The sequence below is a fragment of the Chanos chanos genome, chromosome 6, assembly GCF_902362185.1.
Source record: "Chanos chanos chromosome 6, fChaCha1.1, whole genome shotgun sequence".
In the NCBI taxonomy this organism is placed as follows: Eukaryota; Metazoa; Chordata; class Actinopteri; order Gonorynchiformes; family Chanidae; genus Chanos; species Chanos chanos.
Genome location: NC_044500.1, coordinates 24,759,116 through 24,779,952, shown reverse-complemented (window position 1 = coordinate 24,779,952; position 20,837 = coordinate 24,759,116). Strand labels below are relative to the sequence as shown.

The following is a 20,837-nucleotide window of genomic DNA, read 5'->3' as shown; positions in this document are numbered from 1 at the left end:
GGGAAAGAGAGAGAGAGAAGGAGAGAGGGTATCTTAAAGACACTCCACTGATCAGCATAGCCCATACTGTTTCTATATTACAACTAAGAGCAATGGGTGACAACTTAAAAGACACTGTATTGCATGTGTGAAACATACAGTATGACTCCAGGAAAAAAAGAAAAGAAGATAGGAATGCTGCAGTTATTGCACAACTCCACTCAAAGCACAATCTCAGGTTCTTGTTGTTTGGACAGGTTAGTGCACGCCCACCCACTGACTTTTGGGTTATAAAGATTGAGTGACATTGAGGAAGAATCACTTTTGCAGTGTACCTTCACCTGAAACGTTCTTCCAGCGAGAGCAATATGGATGTCTCCCAAAAGAAAACCAGTAGTGGGCTGAATAAAAGAAAGGCCATGGAATCAGCATTCAACATGTATCAGCGCACATGTCGGCTTGTCGCTGGGAGCACATCATACGTTCTTCATGTAGTTGGCACAGAACTGAAGGTTAATCTGAACAGGTAAATTTAATCACCGTCTGACTGAGCATAGGACAAGATTATAATGAATTATGCTATTTTGTTCTTCCTGTATCTTGAGTTTATGGTAAAAGACAAATTTATTTCCACATTTACATAGCCTGGCCTATTAATCAAATGAACAAAAATATAATCCCTTAAACATTTGTCTGCTGTTGACACAGGTGCTAGAAGATGCGTCTCGCGTGCGGAGAAATCAACGGGCCATTTAGAGTAAACTGTTTCATGTACTGTACTGTTGCATTTTTTTAATCGAAATAGCGCCTCCTAGCGAAAGTTTGAAAATTTACATTTTTAGTGCCTAGGACAGATGGTGTTACATACCCAGCAGATGTCTTTATAGTCCGTCACGGAGAAATCATCTCCTACGGTGTCTAGCCAACCCCTAACGCATGGTATACCGCTGCATTTTTGGATACCGAAGTCTAACGATAACGATTCTTCGTTAAATCGTCTTAATACAACACAGAGGCTACACGGTGCCTAGTAACCATGATACCTCCGCGGACACTTCGAATCGAGAGTGGAAAGACCACTAGTGCGATGTACGTGGTCGGAACAGAGCTGACAGTGAATTTGAACAGGTAGCCTCTGTTAATATAGTTTCTCTTTAATGCTATTAAACACAGTAGTGTTCGCTATTATTTTAACGTTTACAGACCATGCGTTCTTAATTATGTGTGATTTCTTGGTCGATACGAAAACGACAAATGTTTTCAGAAGCTCATTTCAACGCCTTAGAATAAAAATGTGGAATAAAAATGTGACAGTTTCTATCCAGAGTCCAGCGAAATGTCATTACATTCCGATAAATTAGTAGAATATTTTGTGCTATTAAAATTTTTCAAACCTCAGCCTTGTTAAATGAAGCAACACGAAATTCTGTGGTTGAGAGACTACTCCGTGTCCATATAATCTGAGGTTATAAATTAATTTTGCCTATTTAATTGCGGTGAAACTGAAACACGTTGTAAGGGAAGGGCTTTTCAATCATTATATTCCTAAAAGTCCTAAAAGTTCATTTATTTATTAATTTATTTGGGGGTGGGGGGTTACGACTCTTTCTGTTGGGAATGTTGTGGGACTAAAAGAATGTCTCTGAAAATAATGACATTTGTTGCCGCCCACTCTCTGATAGCTATTATATACTTCACGCCACTGTAATGAATTACTGCGAACAAAGTCTCGTTTTGCCTTTGTAAATGTGCAGTAAGAATATGCAACTGTTATTAACCGCCCTTTTGTTCTGGCTATGGCATTTTTCTTTGTGTTGTTGTTACTCCACGTATTGTGTGCTTCATTATGCCAAAGAAGTAACGCAATCCTCATCATCTTTTTGTACCTATACAACTGAACAGTACTTATTCACTCAAGGTGTAATCGTTAACAGTAGCTAATGTAAACAGAGGTTTTGAGCAAAATATGGTGTCTGTGTGTGATTGCACGATGCCATTATCTCACCGGCAAGAAAGATTTCTCCATTAGTGACAACAATAAAATATTTTAATGATGCAATTTAATCTGTGCAGAATTACAGATGTGTAGGTCGGTCAGACCAGTTTGTTAATACTGGTTGTGTTTTTAGGTAATGAAGGACACATATTGGCAATGTTTTGTAGTCCTAGTTTGCGGTGTTGAATGTCGTACTTCTTAAAACGACTGCGTTCGTCAAAACAAAATCAGACAATGACACAATCAAGAAAGCATTGCATCACCCTTCCCATCTTCCTGTCATGTAAGTCTGTGAAAACGACAGAGTTACAGTCTGCGTGGCTGTTAGACCATGTTGCCAATGGCTACCATAATGCTGATTCTGCGGATTTTTTTTAGGTAGCCATCTCTTTAACCGTGTCGACAGCAGAAGGTAGTGGTTCTGGTTTTGACCGTTGTTTTGTTCACAGACACTACAGAGGTCACTTAACCGTGATGTAATCCTACTGATCTATATCTTACCTTGGGCTGACTTTGTAATGTTCTATGGTCCATGTCAAAACACAGTAATGTTACTTAGCCACTTGTTGCTTCTCTAAATAGAAAGCAGAAAGTGTGCTATTTAAAATTAATATGTGTGCTGAGAATTGAAGCATCTGAATGACTTACAGAATGAGATAACCTGCTAATGTGTGTGTGTGTTGTCCATGCAGGAGTGCCCCACCTAAATCGAAGTTTTTCTCAGTGAAATGCAGTCCCACCGTGCGGCACAGGGTTACACCAGTTCTCCCAGGCAACAACTCCCTCCTGACCCCCCACCCCCTCTCTGACTCCACTGTGCTTTTCATCTCTATGGATGCAGCTAGTGAGACAACCAATGACAGCAAGGTAACTCACAAACAACAATTCTTTAACATGTTAAAACAGAAAAGTAAGGCAAATGTTAGTAGTGGTTTCAGTTAAAAAACAGACAGTGCTGGCCAGTAGAAATACTGTGTAAGTGAGATAAGAGGGCATTGATAGACGGTAGTAGTGAAACAAAGTGTGAGTGGTATGGATTGCTATTACCAGCAGTTAGTCTGCATATAAAGGCTTTTTTATCCAGTCACGAGTGTCGTTCTTTGGAAACTTTCCAAATGGTTAGGTTACACTCATCAGGGCATCAATAAATAAAAACCAAACAGCTTGTTTTATTTATGACTATACTTAGTTTACACAAAATATTGTCTAAAGAACTTTTGTCATAAATGTTCTTTCTGAACAATGATTCCCTTAAAAAACTAAAGTTACTTTTCGTAAAATAAAAGTAAAGTTATGTGTGAGAGACAAACTTTTGCTCTTTTTACAGTTGTCCGTCAAGTATTATGGGTCAAAGTCAGAAGCACTGGGCAAAGCATTGCTTCACCTGACTGCTGTCGGTATGTATTATGGTTCAGGTCTAGTCCACTTAAATGGTGAATGGTGAGAGATGTGAAGTTCCATAAATCTTTGGGATGAAGGACATTTGATAATTATAACACTGGTCATTTGAATGTGAATCAATAGTATGAGAACATGATGAGAGCCCAAAGATAAAAGACTGGACTTGTGATGTATTTAATGAAATGCACATTCTTTAACAAGTGTTACCGTATTTTTTTTATCCATATTTAATCCTGATTAAGGAAGAAGAGAATAGATAAGACCTCTGTGTTTTGAACCGCACCTACTTGACTTGCATGCGTTGACACATTTGCTTTATTCAGACATTTGATTTACCCAGACATTTGCTCACAGTTATAACTTTTAAATTGCCTGAGGTCACTGTGTTTAATTCTTCTTTTGATCCTACAATACATACATGAGAAAAACATCTCTTAGACTGTCAGTCCATGTGTTCATAGCTCCTGTTTATCAATATGAGCATCTCACTGTCTGAACACAGTGCTGAGAGGAGGAGTGAAGGACTGTACTGAAACTGAGGCTTTTCTGCTTTTTAGTACATTATTAGATAGTGTTTAGTGTATTAGTAGATGGTGTTTAGTGTATTTGTAAATAGTGTATCATATATATCAGTAGATAGTTTTCATTGTATTAGAAGACAGTGCTTAGTGTATTAGAAGACAGTGTTATTGAGAGTGGGTGTAAGGGACGGGCTGTCACATGTCTGTTCTCCTGTAGAGATATCTCTGGATGTGGATGCGGACAGAGACGGAGTGGTTGAAAAGAACAATCCAAACAAGGTGAGCTTTGTGTGAGACAACCTGGCTCTATTCCATGCCTCCCTATACAGCACAGGAACCACGTCTGATTGGACAGAGCTTGCTCGTCAGCCAATAGTTCCAACCTGTTCTCATGCACCAAGGCTGTGACTGAGAGAGGATATGCGAGTACAGTGGTTCTGTTGTGTGACACATCTAACTAGACATTTCATAATGTACTTTCAACCCTGGCCATCTTGCAGATGGCATTACACATTCAAAAGTGTGTGAGACACACCTCCGCTCTGTTACAAGTCTATTCAAACCCATGGTTGTAATCTCAGATAGATATAACCCAGTATGGATATTACCCAGTGCTTAGTCTAACAGTAACCCAGTCCTGACCCTGGGTACACTGAACACATTCCTCATTCTCCTCCTTTGATCCTGATGTTAACTTGAACCTTACATTTAACCAGAATTCACATTTACATTCATTCAATTAGCAGGCAATCCAATCTAGAACCACCCAAAGAGGTGTTCATCAGTAGAGAACATGCAGGTTCAGGTATTATGCTCCAGGTGGAGGTGATTCTAATACAAACTGCAAATAAACTGCCATAGTTAATTATGTTACACTTCAGTGCTGCACACCAGAGTGATGTAATTAAATGTGTTAGACTGCAGTGCTGTACACCATAGTGATGTAGTTAAATATGTTACACTGTCGTGCTTAACACCGAAGTGCTGCAGTTAATTATATTACATTGCGGTGCTGTACACCACTGTGCTGTAGTTAAACGTGTTACACTGCGGTGCAATGCACCACCATGCAAGCAGTGCACAGACTAAGCTGTAATGCAGTCAATGAGTGGCAAGTGGAATAATAACAAAAAGATTAAGCCTATATACAGTACAGCTTAACAAATACAGGATCACAAAGGAGCTTTGTGCACCAAGGACCTAGAGTAGTTGAATACAAGGCATGCATAGTTCTGGTCGGTAGAGATACAGTTTAAAAAGCTGAGATTTTAATGCACAAACTGAGTATTCAGGACTAATGTTTGGTGTTCATTCCCCATTGTGAGGCAAGGAACTAAGCCTTATTAGGGTTAATTCTGTAAAGAGACAGAACATCCAGTTCATGCAGACCTGAATGGTACCCATAAACCAGGGCCTGGAATTATTCCTGCCCTCCTATGATTACATGTGTGACGATGCAGAGGAGGACATGGCAAATTCTGGCTCTATTAGTGATTTGCCCAGAGAAATTCACATGTTGTAAAAGAACAGCTCCATGGTTTTTGGCAGTTGGGTGAAGCATTAACTCAGTCTAACCATGCAGAGCTTAGTCATGCAAGCACAGTCCAGATGATGCTTGGCCACAAGAAATCAGAATTCCCAGTTCCCATCTCTGTTGGCGTTCCAAACTTAGATGTTAAGCCATAAAAAAGTCCTGAGGTCCACTTTTAATTTCCCCTCTTATGTGATGGGAAGAATTTGTCCTTCTGAGACTGAAAATTCATTACTCACTGAATCCTTGAAGTCTCAGGTCTCAATCTCAGCCCTTTAATCTAAAACTTTTACCTGATCTTGAGAAGTTCATGTTTGCCAGTCAGTCCACCCAAACATGTGTATCCCATTGGTAGTATTTTGGAGATGCTGTGGTTTACCTACAGGGCTCATGGAAGTGGGGTCCAAACGGGCACGGTGCCATTCTCCTGGTCAACTGTGACTCTGAGTCTACGTACCGGAAGGCGCGGGACTGTGAAAACGAGAAGATCAGTAAGGTTTCAGGTAAGCAAAGCACCTACCGGGAGCGTCCATAATAAGAGAGGTAATGTGGTGGTTGTACAGTTGTATAAACACAGACTCTTATTTTGACGATTCACTTAGGCTTGAGGCACAGCTTGTTTCATGTCATCTGGACAGCTGTGACTAAACAACATGGAGGTTCGGACAGGAGCCAGGAATCTTATGCGTTATACCATACACAACACAAAACAGAATTACAGATACCTGTCTTTGAATTTACAGATCTGCGAGACATGTCTAAAATGGTGCTGCGTACCAATGGTCCGGCCAAGCTGCCGGAGGGTTACAAGCTGAACCTGCACATTTCTCAGTCAGATGCTGAGAAGGCGCGCGTCTTCAGGGCTGGGACAAATACAAAGCCGGAGTCATACAATCTGAGTAAGTCCACACTGACTCTAGCCTTTCTGTCTGACATGCTGCCCTAGAATTTTGTACTTTATAACGAAAGTGTTATTTTAAAAAATTCCTGTATTAAAAAAGCGTTAGGTCACAACAAGCTGAGAGGTCTTGTCGAAAACACTCGGGCCTTGTCATTTCAGTAAACAGGATCTTTTCGGTCTTTGTGGAGGAGTTTCCTCTGGTGCTAAGCAGCGAGGTTCTGTCAGAGGAAGTTCCTTATCTTGGTGGAGGCTCTGAACTGGAGTTCTTTGTGGAGGGTCTCAAGTTCCCAGACAAAGACTTTGACGGACTCATCACAATTAGCCTCAGTCTGCTGGAGCCAGTGTCTGAGGTCAGCTCCTGTCTCTATCACTTATCTATGGTCCTACCCACTATTCATAGGTTATCCAGGTCATCAAGAGCTAGAGATCTGCTGATTTTAACACACAGCTTCTATTTAGGGACGTTCCTCGCAATAAAATGGTATGTGTTTATATGTGTGTGTGTGTGTGTGTACACCTACAATTATTCATTATTATTTTTTGTTCTAAACAAAAAAGTAGAGATAAAATTTTCAGCCCTTTCAAAACAAAAAACCTACAAGACACTGAGAGTTGTGCCTTTCAGGTCAGAACAGGCACTGTAGTTCCAGCTGTACTGCAGATCTGGCTAGATCGTACCAGTAAATTCTGATCCTGAACCCTTTTCCTGTTTTTCTTTCTTTCTTTTTTTATGGAAATGTGCCCTCACCAATGAACCTAGACTCTCAAGTGCTATCTGGTCTGAGAGTGCTAACCTCACAGATCTTCAGGCATAATCCCTGAGAAGAGCAATTCAGGAGAAGGAGCACTGTCAAGGAAGTCCTAAAGATGTTCTGATTCTCTTCTGATTCTGGTTCTGATGCTTTTCCCTTTGTTGTGAGCAGGGTTTCCCTGAGACTCCGATCTACACTGACAAGGTTATGTTTCGTGTAGCCCCTTGGATAATGACCCCCAACACTCTGAAACCTGTGGAGGTGTTTGTGTGCAGGTGAGAGCTGAGCATTACAGTGACTGTAATGATAGTATAACCATTCAAAGTAATAACATGTAGTGCTCACAGTCAAATCCATTTTAAGTTTGTAAAATGCAAATAAGTTAGAAGGCAAATCACTAAATGATTAAATTCAGTATGTGTTCCCAGGCAAGATCAGAGGGCTGTACTATGAAGCGAAGAGCCCCCTGACTTCATTCTCCTAACAAAGCAAAGCCATTGGGCTCTTCTGTTTGGAGGTTTACTACTTACTCTGAGTTAACTTAACCAGAAGTTACCTGGATAAGCCAGTTACCTTGCTTCATAGCACAGCCCTCAGGTTCAGCAGGTTTGAATTTAAGTTTTCTTTCATGATACCCTTTGTTAAAAAAACATGCTCTGACTGTTTACAGCAGTTTTTACTTCTCTTTGGCCACTCAAAGTGTGTTAAAGCAGAAAGAGTTGTGTAATATGGAGAACACGTTTATAAATCTGAAGTCTGAAATTTTACATACCAAAAATGTAAAAGTGCCAGAGGGAAGTCAGTGATCAGATCATAAACATTTGTCTTTTATGACTTACAGTGTCTAACCCATCATCTTTGGAACAGTCTTGTGCTTTTTGCGGTAATAGAAGTCAACCTCAGGGTGGTTAAATTACCAAGACCACCTGTCCCTGCATGTTACCGTAATAATAATATCATTTTTCTTTTTTTCTTTTTTTTGTACTGACAGCACCTCAGATAATGATCAATTTCTGAAGGGAATGAGAAAGCTGGTTCAGAACAGTGGTTACAAACTGAAGGTGTGCCATGAATACCTGAACCGTGGAGATCGCTGGATGCAGGTGAGGGTTTCAGCAATATGTGAGCACATGTCAGAGAGAGACATTGGAATCAGAGAGAAATTTGAACTCCAGAGGTAGAGCTGGATTTCTGACTCATTCGTCATTGTTTCATTATTCAACATATTTTTGAAACATGACGATTAGCAATTACATTAACTATTTCTTTTACATTGGCATTTTAAGGCTCCAGACTCCAGTCTTTTTTGAAGGGTAATGAAAAACATTTGATCCATTTGTAGGATGAGATTGAGTTTGGATACATCGACGCTCCTCATCACCGCTTCCCCGTCGTGCTGGACTCTCCACGAGACGGTGAACTTCAGGACTTCCCCTACGAAGTCTTACTGGTCAGCAGTTAATCCTCATGAGTTAGACTTTTTTAAAGGGTGATGTTAAGGCAAATCATAAGTTCCCCTGAAACACCAGCGATGTCAGTTCCTTGGATAGCATCAGTGCTGTGTTGTAGCTGTAGAACAGCATAGAAATGTTACGCAAGTGCTTACAACACTTCTCTAAAACTGAACGTGTGGTCTACATAGAGTCTTATGGAGGAACTAGAAACCTGATCTCCTCTAACCGCTGTCTGCTTTCAAGAAGGGGTTTTTGCATACTGTATGGCTTTTTGCATCTTCCTCTCACTTTGTCCCCTACCAGTACTGGTACAGTAGCATATTTCACAGAGCAGAGTACAGGGTCTTATGCTGATGCTATTAGGTTGGACCTGCACTGGGATAATTTTTATATTAGATAAGATGATTGCAGTATATTAAATCAAACCAGGCTTTTTGTGTTGAATGGGTGGGGGTTAGAAAAACTTGGCACGCAGCAATATCGAGACCTGTAGGGACTTCAGACTGATGATACATATTTTAAATTTGCTGGATCCAGAAAGTCAAGGACAAGGCAAGCTCCCTGAGTAAATATCACTCACATCCAAATGACTGTGAATAATGTGACTCTCGGACATGATGTTTGACTCATAAGTATTGTGCTATATTAGCCAGTTTTCATTAATTACCATGACTTTGTAAGCACAGTAGCAATCCGAACATGGGGGGCACCAAAAGATGTAGGTGTGATAGGATTATCAAATCAGTCTCATATTAATCAGTCTCCTTAAGTTATTAACCGTTAATTTTGGTGTTTAATACTTTATAATTAAACTACTAAAATTAATAGAATAATCTAGTTGTAACACCGTGCTGCAGTCTTAGCAAGTATTGCAGTAGTAATGTATTGCACTACACTACTAAATCTATAACACTCATGAACAACCAGGTTGATGAAGGCAGTTTGGAGTATTTTGATGGCAGAGGTTGGCATTCAGTGAATATTGCAGCAGAAACAGACAGGACAACAGTTTAATCCAAAGACACTATTTATTAACATAATCAACACTACTTGGCATGGCAGATCTATACTTTAGAAGCTGCAAACAAAAGAAAATAACAAGCGGCCAAAAATCGAATTGTGCATAAAATACAGTGTGTACATTTAAATCATAAAAGAATTCAAATAACAACACTTTCTTCATGTTAACTACATACAACCTTAAGACTAAAATGTGCTCAGATGCCAGCCTTACTTTGATCACTCTTGCGTGGTGACTGAAGATGCGTCTTTGGTGGCCTGCTGCACAGTACGATGTGCAGGTGCAGGGAGAAGTTGTTTTCCTTGTCACTTGAAGATCCTCAGGGCTCTGTCGCTCATCCGATGATCTTGAGGGGTTCTTGATTTAGTTCGTCAACGTTTTAAGAAACAAAAAGGGATCCGGTCGCCTTTCTTCCATCGAATACTGTGTGTGTTACAGTATAATTAACCGGTTGAAGTTAAAGTCACAACTGCGAGAGAAAGTACATTAAAACTTTGGCTGGAAGTTTGGTACAAATATCCCGCTTCGTTGTTTCTTTGTTCTTTTCCTCTGCACAGAGATGGTGTCTCTTTAGGCAGGGAGGGTCCCTTCCAGAGAGGGAATCCACAGCCAGAGATAACGGTGTCTCTTTATGCAGGTAGGAAAACCCGCAAGAGACACCCGCTGCTAGAGAGAAAGAATTTGGATTTTTCCGTGGTTTTAAGGCGAAATTGCGTCATCACTGTATCTGGTATCTGGTTTCACTGCTGTATCCAATACCATTACAGTGAAAGCTGAGAAGATGGGTTTGATTACCCATTAGGTCAAACAGGGAATTATGGGTAGTATGGGCCACGGGCCTGGAAACCCCTATAACTTGTTGTCATGTTGTCATTCATCCAGATCAGTGGTTATTGATGTGTCTGTGGCCAGAGGAGTCATGCCACTGGAGCACACTTAGAGCTCAATGCATTGTGCAAAATCACATCAACGAACAGAATCCCAGCATTCCCTAGGGTGACTGCCAACCCAGACTCCTTATGTTTGGGTTACTTATGTGTGGGCTTCTACTAATCAGTCAAAAGCAACATTCTCATACGCTGAAAAATCTTACTTGTTATGTGTACTTGTAGACGTTAATGAATTGAGCAAAATGAGTAAAATTGTACGTCTAACTTCAGTTAAAAGCTCAGTTGGACTTTTCACAGACTAAACATTTGCTTGATTCAGTCAGTGGAGTGGGTTTATGTAATATTGTCAAGTAAACTCATAAACTCATTTTTATTTCACCACATGGTGGGAGCTTTGGGTTTTCTAGGTACCTCTCCCAGCCCTGAGGTTAATCCATATTTCAGGTTATTAAAAACTGAGCTACAAGTTTAAACTTATTCAGTCTTTTTCTTGCCCTTGAGATCCTGTCAGGTAGTATTCCAGTACAATGCAAGCGCCAGGCACCTGCATCCAAAGGGCCTGTATGTTTAATGTATTGCATTACTTAATGGACTGAGTAAGACATAATGTTAAGTTCAATGATGCAGTCATTGTCATTTTAATCCTAACTGTATTTCTCAGTCTCCTGTTCAGGTTCAGTAAAGGAGGAAGTCATTCCCCCCAGGCTTTCTTCTTAATTAGTCCTCCTTATAGTCTTCAGTATCAGTGAAATCCAGCATGGATGGATGATTTTACGCTTCAGACCCTGTCTGATTTGTCTTAGCTCTCTAAAATGTTCATTTTACCCAGAGTGTCATGCAGTTTCTCTGTTTCAGGGCCCTGACTTTGGTCACGTGACTCGCACAGCCTTTAATGAGGAGGCCAGCAGTCTAGACTCTTTTGGGAACCTGGAAGTTAGCCCACCTGTCACAGTGAATGGCAAAAATTACCCAATGGGTAGGATCATCATCGGAGTGGCCTTCCCCACGTGAGTAAACACACACGCCCACACACACACACACACACACACACACACACAGTACAGCTGCTTGTCTGATTGCAGTTCTGCAGAGAGTTAAAGGTACAGTGTACACATTAAAGATACTCTGCTTCTTTCTCAATTTTTTAAGGAGCAATACATCAATCTCACTAGCATCTGCCTGTTAATAAAACCATAAAGGGCTCCTTGTTGTCGACAGGATTTATTATACATACATATATACATATATACATATTAGATTAGATTAGATTAGATATATACATCACACACACACACACACACACACACACACACACACACACACACACACATACATATTTGTGTGTGTATATCAAATCAGACAGAATCTGGGAAAGTGGTTGCAGCACCGTCTCAGATTTTGTTCAGAGTTGTCTATATAATGTTTGGGTCCCAAAACTAAGGCCTGCAAAATATTTTTGCTCAATTCCAATTTTTTTTTTTTGCCCTTGATATTTTTTCATTTTTACACTCTCAGAAATGCCTTATCTGGGAAGCCATGTTTCGGCATCAATATCTTGAAAAGTATTACTCCTAGCCTCACTAAACTTTGTAGGATAGAAGACAAATATATTCTCAGTTTGACTGAACCATTAAAAGTTTGTACTGTATGCCTTTTGATTTTCTTTAATGCCTTAGATTTAGTAAAAAGTGCAAAATTCTTAAGCGAAGGTGATATTGAGGGTATTATAAACACACCCAAATTGTATCAATCATGATTTTTTCTTCAAGTACAATCTTTAGTTAATTTTGTGCCAGTATTTGAGGTCTCTACCACTAATGGACAGGAAGTTATTAAGAATAAAACAAGGCGTGGTAGTATTTTTCGGTCATTTTCATAGGACCAAAGTGATATGTTGGGTAGCTAGTAGGAACATGGAAATGTACATGGAAATTGCTTGATGTATGGTTATTAAGGGTACAAAGTGCCAATATTCTTCCATGTTCCCTTCATAAATAAATACACATAGTTAAAGGCATTGTTTTACCTCTAGGAAAAAACGTTCATAATGGAGAAGCTTATTATGTCTACTTATGTGTGTCCCATCCTCTGAAATATTGATTGGAGTCAAGAAAAACATGTTTTCTATATGCTCATTTACTATAGGTCATCAATGCAAGCTGTATTCTTGACAGGCCTCATCAGGGCCTCATTATAGAAAAAGGCATTAACTCTGATAGATGCTATATTCAATGGAGTGGTTCAATTTTGTATCCCATGTTTAAAAAGAATAAGATGCTCAAAAAAATCAAATAACTTTTTTGAAATTGATGTGCAATGTAGCAAATTATGTACTAGAAATTATATGTGATGTAATAGTGTGTAATAACATAATTTTAATAACAGTACTGAATTGGGCACATGTTTGGTGTTTTCTTGATAAGTGGAATCCCTATGTTCTGTCATTCACTGATTCATGGAGATAAAAAATGTAATCCAAAAAAAATGTAAAAAAAAAAATGTTTTTCTGCCATAGGTAAAATATCTCTCAAATCTGTCTGTTTTTGTATGAAGGAAAAACTGAAGGACATTGGCACTTTGCACCCTTAATAACTTTACATCAAGCAATTTCCATGTACATTTTTATGTCCCTACTAGCTACCCCACATATCATTTTGGTCCTATGTAAATGACCAAAATATGTCACCAGGCCATGCTTTATTAATAATATCTTCACGTCCATTGGTGACAGAAACTTCAGATATCGGCACAAAATTAATAAAGGATTGTATGTGCAGAAAAAATAATGATCAATATCATATTGGTGCAAAAATGTGGGTTTGTAGTACCCTCAATGTCACTTTCATGCAGGAACTTTGCACTTTTTTCCAAATCTAGGGCCTTATAAATATAAAATGGCATGCAGTACATGGTTTTGATGGTTCTGGCATACAGAAAAATGTTTGTCTTCCATCCTACAAAGTTTGGTGAGGCTAGGAACAATACTCTTCAAGATATTGGTGCCCAAACTTGGCCTCCCAAATAAGGCGTTTTTGACACTATAAAAACGAAATAATATCAAGGGGCTGAAAAAATATGAGAACATGGAATTTGAACAGAAATATTTTTTGCAGGCCTTGGTTTTGGGACTCATTCATGATATAGACAAGGTTTGAACAAAATCTGAGACGGTGCTTTAACAACCTTATCTGATTTGACACGGAATGACCCATATATATGCCTACATACATACACACACTCATACAGTATAGATAGATATAGATATAGATGTAGATATAGATATGGAGATAGATATTAAGGGTGTAATGGTTCTGACACCGAGACCGAAACCGCGAAACCCCCCACCCCCCAAACCCCAACTCGCTGCCCACCGCTGCAGGTGCAGCCTGTTGAGCTCTCATGACGTTACTAATGTAACAAAACGCATTTTTAATTTCACAGTTAACACTATAACACATGTAAATCATGAAATTATTATTCTATTTAAAGTTACGTCAAGTTGCATATTCTGTGTTAAGGGTTTAATGGTACACATATTTGGTACAGGTTGTTCGGTTCGGTGCACGTTGTGATCAGAGTGAATATAGTCAAGCTATAACCGCACACGTTACGTGCATAGCTCTGATGGTCAGTCGACTTAAACGTCAGCGAATAAAGTGATACTTGACAAAATACAGTGTGATCTCTCTTCTACATTTCTGTAGGTATAACTAAAATTAAAAACTCAGTTTCCTCTCCGACTCCATAAAGGAGCTATAACTTAGCAACTGAATTAGCACATGTTCAATGACGCAGCCTCGTAAGTATGGCGACCGTAAAGCCAGAGCTTCAGGACCCTCCCGTATCCTTAAGATCCTCTGTTTGGGAGCGTTTCGGTTTTCCAGTGAACTACAGTAGCAATGGGCAAAGGCAAATAAGGCAGCGAGCCAGCATTATTAAACTGAAATTGGGTATGTTGCTGGCAGTACGTCGAACATGATCTCATTTGAGATATATATATATATATATATATATATATATATACACACACACATATATATATGCATTCTCTCATTTGAATAAAAGCAGTGCTGAATATGTTGGATGACTGGAACATTTCCTTGGAGTATTCATTGTTAAGTTAAGTTTCAGTGATTGCACACACACACTGTCCACCCATCCAACACACCAGTAGTGAACACACACCAGACGCAGGAGCAGTGGGCAGCCTTCCTTGGCGAGCGCCCGGGGAGCATTGGGGTTAAGTGCCTTGCTCAAGGGCACACAGCTGTGGACATTGGGCCTGGGAATCGAACCGGCAACCCTCCAGTCACAAGCCCGGTCTACCAGTCTACCCTTTAGACCACGGCTGCCCCGTATTGTAAATGAAACCAGAGGACATATCTTTTATGTAATCTCAGTGCTCTGTTTTGAAAGTCTATGTAAGAGGACTTAGGAGTTTACTGTGTGTCCTGTTATTCTTCACCTCAGGACCACATGGTCCTCTGCCCGGAACATGACCAAAACAGTGCAGGACTTCCTGTGGGCTCAAAAAGTCCAGGAGCCCATAGCGCTATACTCTGATTGGCTGGTAGTGGGACACGTGGATGAGTTCATGACATTTGTCCCAGCCCCCGACAGAAAGGTAAAATACTGTAATCTCTTTTTTGTTGCTGTTTTTTTCCCCAAACACAGGAATCATTTCTCACTTCTAGTGAAGCCCAGAGAATCTCTGTTAGTTTCACAGTCTCTCAATAGCTAATGGGGGGGCCATCACTGGCCAAATGAGGCCCTGTAGCGGTCATGTGGCATATTTAGCTGCCAGCATGTCAGTTGGAATGTTGCCAATGTCAGCCTGTCCCTGTTCACTCCTTTGTCTAGGGCTTTAGGCTCCTGCTGGCCAGCCCAGATGCAGGCTACAAACTGTTCAAAAGGCTACAGAATGATGGGTATGGGCAAGCCAAGTTGTTTGAAGGTGAGCCTTGGCTGGAGGTTTGTTTAACTTACACTTTACTGACTGTTATATTTTATCTGTTTGAGCCATGGGGATGGAAATAAAGCTACTGTGCTGAATTCTCATACAGCCGCATCTTTTTCTCTCCAGGGCTGGAGGAAGAGCCACAGATCACGGTTGATGACATTCTGGCAAATGAGGCTCTTCAGGCCGAGAACAGCTATGTCCAGGTTAGACCAATCAGCAACAAGTTAGACCAATCAGCAACAAATTAGACCAGTCAGCAAAAAGTTAGAATAATCAGCAACAAGTTAGACCATTCACCAATGAGTTAGAGTAATTAGCAAATTAGACCATTTACTAACAAGTTAGAGCAGTCACTGACAAGTCAGACCAATCACCAACCAGTTAGACCCATCACCAACAAGCTGAAGAAATTCAGCCAAAGAGAATATGCATTTCTTTAAACCTGTACAACCGGTGTCCTCTCTGTTAGAACTGTATTGACTGGAACAGGGATGTGCTGAAGAGGGAGCTGGGATTGGACGATGATGACATCATTGACCTGCCCATCCTATTTAAAATTGAGGAGGATAACAGGGCAGTGGCTTACTACCCTGACATGGTGAGAAACTGGTCACTCTGGTCTTGTTTAAAGGCACTCCAGCATTTCAAAATACGGCTAGTAAAACTAGTCATGTGACGCAGCTTGCCTCAGCGGTCACAATGTAAAAACATCAGAGCAGATGCTTTAGGTGCAGTTCTTGTTTACTATTCTGACAAGTTGAGTCAGGCATATTGAAATGGAGCCTTTGCAGAACAGAAGGGACGAGATAAGGACCATCTGTGTCTGTGTCTGCAGGTGAACATGATTGTGCTGGGGAAGAACCTGGGCATCCCCAAACCGTTTGGGCCCCGTGTGAACGGACACTGCGCTCTCGAGATGGAGATGTGCTCACTCATGGAGGCCCTTGATCTCAACTGCACCTTCATTGATGACTTCGCCTCCTATCACAAACTCCTGGGGGAGGTGCACTGTGGCTCCAATGTACTCCGTGAGCCTTTTAGTTTCCGCTGGTGGAACTCAGAGCTGTGAGGAGGTGAAAGAGAGGGAGAAAGACTTAGAGAAATATGACAGAAATACAGAGGGATTGGTGGAGAAAGGGTGGAGTATTTTAGTATGGGGTAAAGGTATGGAACAGGGTGGGGCAGGCAGAGAAGGGAAAGGAAGGGAACAGAGTGAGACCCTAGCTGCATGAAAAGAGAAACTCGAACCTTTTGGCAAAAGCTGACAGCACAGTAATGCATGAAGGTTCAATGCTAATGCTAATAAGAGTCTTATTCATGAATATGCTACAGAGCAGCAGGGATCATGAGGGTTTATCTGGGAACAGTTTGAGAATCATCTCTCTCACTAAACACTGGGATCAGTTTTCATGTCTGATTAAATCAGAAGTTCATTCAAGTTCTTGTCTTTGTTCTTTTTTTTTAAGCTTAAAAACCAGCATTGATACCTTGCATTAATGACTGATTAACTAGTCACGTGCTTTGACTGTTACTACTTTTATACTTAAAAAAAGGAAACAATAAAAGCATTTCATGAACCATTTTTGTTTTTATTTAGCATTATTCGTCTCTTGTTCTAACAAAAGGAATAGGTAGAGCATTATTTCCACACAAGCCATTTCCAGACATACCGTACAAAGCACTAGATGTTAAAGAGAATGTGTTTACAATCAACATTTAAGCACAACTCAGAGTCTCTAACTCAGAATGATTTTGTGCCTGACTCTAATCTCCAGCATATTACAAACACAGCACTTACAGATGGCTTAGACACAGTGTAGTAGCGTGTTCTTTTCACTAGAGGACACATTCCTCTTCTGCATGTCAGCTTTTTCGTTTGGAAAGGAACACATAGGACTATTGCAGTCTGCAGTGAACAGCAGTGTTAGCAGTATGGCTTTAGCAAGGCTAGCAGAGTGACCTCACAACCTGCTGCACACCAGTCTTCAAATCATCATAACACCCATATTTAAATAATGCCTTTTTCCAGTTTTCCTCATGGTTTAGTTCCAGTACTAACCAATGTACCTACACATATGCAAGGAACATTCATATATAAAGAAAACATTAAAATTGATATTTTTCTAAAAGAATGGAAAAGAAATGTGGGACCACTCCTTGCATGTAGTGGCACAACATAGAGAAATGTATAGACCCTAAATACACTGAAAATGAATGTCATTTAAACAGAGGAACATCACAGCATTGATACTGACAGTTTGGACAGTTAGGACAGAAATAGAGTAAAGTGTGAGGAGGTTTCTTCATTGCCTTCTGACAGGTACAACATGCCAAAAGAGTACAGGGGAGACCACTCCACAGGCTAGCCTACACCTTCACATACATTCACTATGCCATTCTCCTGCTCTTTTTTTCATCACCCCAAAAATAAGATTCTTTATAAATACACGTTCTTGTGCAGCTTGGATAGGACCTCTCAGAAAATCTCTCTCCATAGAGGGTATGTACTTATCATACATAATCTCAGGGCTTGTTCAAGTAAAAATACTTCTGTCACTTTAGGGCTTTACATTCAGTTGGCTTGTTCCTCATCACAGACAGTTTTTTTTTTTTTTAACAGAGCAGTACAAGACGAGAAGGCAACTCCAGAGCTTTTTCACAGTATTTCACAGATTGGCCAAAGGTGAAACACAAATGCCAAATTTATCAGTAATTTTCACAGAATTCAACAAAAAGCAAGAGAACACTCAATCCACCTTAAACTAACCTTTAAAATCAGAAGCATTCATTTATTAAAATGTAACATCCTTTTTGACAATTATCATCATTCTACATATATGAAAGAAAGAAACAATCCCAGGTAAACACTGATCTTTCAGCACATTCCCCCATGGCAAAAAAAGGTCCAAACATGGCATTTCATAGAATGATAACACAAATAATGTAATGAAAGGAACATTTCTCACTGGATAAAGCAACAAAGTCTTTTATGGCTTACATAGCCTCAGTTTGTAGCTTTAATGAAGCTGATTTAAAATAGTTCTGTCCCTTTTTCAACCAACTTTTCTTAAAATGTTTGTGTGTGTGGGGGGGGGGTGAAAGAGAGCAAGAGGTACACAGACACATAGACATGGAAAGATAGGGTAAAATAGTGCCTAAATCAGTGAAAGAAAACATCAAACCACAGGTAGAAGAGAACAAATAAGTTATGTGCAAAGGAAAACACTGACATAATTATTTTAAGCCCAAACCTACAGGTCTGTCAGAAAAAAAGGCTTGTACAGTTGTATACACTGGTATAATTTAAGCTGAAACCCACAGAAAAACAGAAGAAAAAAAAGCTATATGCAGTTTCCATTCAGTTAATGATCCTCAACAATTATTAAAACACAAAACTGTCACTAATGAACCAAAGCAACACCCCGTGATCCATGGCTGTAGTGTGTTAGGTGTTAAAAGAAAAAGACATTTGGAAGTTGGTGTGGAGTGACAGCATATGTCGCATTGTGTCTCATTGAGCTTTCCCTGCTAGCCACCTCCCACTGGGCATCCCCATTCCCACAACAGTCCACTGATACATACATACATACATACATACATACATACATACATACATAAATAAATAAATAAATACAGAAAGCAACCCATATGAAACAGAGCAAGATAGCCAGTGCTGCGAGTGACTGAGTGGGCAGAGGCTGCTGTCCACTCCAGAGAGTGTGGGTGGAGAACTGACATTGCGGCCACTGGTACCTAAAGTTCACACACACACACACACACACACACACACACACACACACACACACACACACACACACACACACATACATACAGTATGTACACGTGCACACACATACACACACACACACATACGTACAGCATGTACACGCGCACACACATACACACACACACACACACACACATACATACAGTATGTACACGCACACACACACACACACACTGTGTGTGTGCTGGGCATGGCCGGAATGACACGCTGCGGGTCACTGTACATCCAGACCCCTGCTGTGACCCACGGCCCAAACCGAGGTGGGCTGCCAGATGAGAGAGAGAGGGGATGCGTTTCAGGGGCAGCAGACAAGGGCAGCATCCAAACCACCCAGAACCTCCTGGAGTAGGTTCTGTTGCCATGACAATTAGCTCTCCTCCCCAGTGTCTCTGGAGGAGCATACCCGTGGGCGCCGGGTCTCCACTAGGGGGGGCTGTCTATAGGTACCCTAAGAGGAGAGAGAGAGAGATGGGTACAGTGAGACAAGGGCTGTGTCCGAAATGGCATACTACATACTACTCGCATACTAATTATGACGTAAAAGTAGTAAGTAGTATGCAGTACGTGAAAAATAAAAATTTTGCAGTACACGACAGTTACCCGGATGATGTACTACACTGGCGAAAATTTCTAGTATACATCCCGAGCTCACTTCGCCGACTACTGCATCCCATGAAGCAACGCGGTGATTTCCAACTGTCAAAAAATTTTAAAAACATGGCGGACAGCGACCGAACCAGCTTCAACTTCAACTGCAGCTGCAGTTCCGAATATAAATGTATCAATTGCATATTTTGGTGTAATAAATCTTCATACGCTTTCTTATACGGCTACTTTTGATACGTATTTGTGGTTGTCGTGTGTTGTTCGATTTTAACAGAACAGATAGCCCAACCGATAGCAAACGTGTAGTACACTGCACGAAAGTTCTCATAATTGCGTACCATACTGTATACTAGGGTGTGGAGTAGTGCGCAGTATGCAGTGTATACTAGGCTAGTATGTAGTATGTAGTACGGTAGTATGCCATTTCGGACACAGCCAAGGTCTACGAGAGAAATATTTAAGATGAAAAACAGTAAAATCAGAAGCAAATGATGATCCTGGTGTCGATTTGTGCTGAAACGAGGAGAGTTGAGTAACAAAAACACAAAACCACAAGCACAAGAGGACTGTTATGATCTATAACTCACAAATACAGTCATTTGATTGAACATAAAACACAGAGTACCAAATACACAACAACTGAAATGCATTACACTCAATCCAAATGCATTACACTCATGTACAGATAGAAAAAAATGTTAGTGACTACACAATAATCCACTGTGGACACAGTGTGTCTGACCTGCTGTTGGACATCCATGTGATGACTGGGACTGGTGAGGAAGGCTAACATGTCTGGACAGGACAGATACACACACACACACACACACACACACACACACACACACACACACACACACACACACACAACAAGCACATACAACAAAAGACTGTGAGCAGGGTGGGAGTACAGATAGAGTTCAGTTTTCTGCTACCATCTCCTCTCCATCTAGGACTGCTGAAATCATAAATGTTTTCTATACAAATCTCCATCCAAACACCTCACATCCTCCAGTCTACACATCCCCGTCTGGCCCT

General features: G+C 40.5%; 1 protein-coding gene across 1 annotated transcript; it reads left to right on the top strand.

Moving 5' to 3' along the window:
• The first annotated feature begins 1,015 nt into the window (after window positions 1-1,015).
• padi2 (peptidyl arginine deiminase, type II) lies at window positions 1,016-16,475 on the top strand. Its single transcript, XM_030776681.1, has 16 exons — window positions 1,016-1,107; window positions 2,668-2,842; window positions 3,303-3,372; window positions 4,115-4,176; window positions 5,814-5,931; window positions 6,172-6,331; window positions 6,496-6,679; window positions 7,253-7,356; window positions 8,073-8,184; window positions 8,424-8,531; window positions 11,302-11,453; window positions 14,917-15,070; window positions 15,307-15,400; window positions 15,530-15,609; window positions 15,876-16,004; window positions 16,242-16,475. The coding sequence occupies exons 1-16, from the start codon at window positions 1,016-1,018 to the stop codon at window positions 16,473-16,475; spliced, it is 2,028 nt and encodes a 675-aa protein (XP_030632541.1).
• The last annotated feature ends 4,362 nt before the right edge of the window (window positions 16,476-20,837 follow it).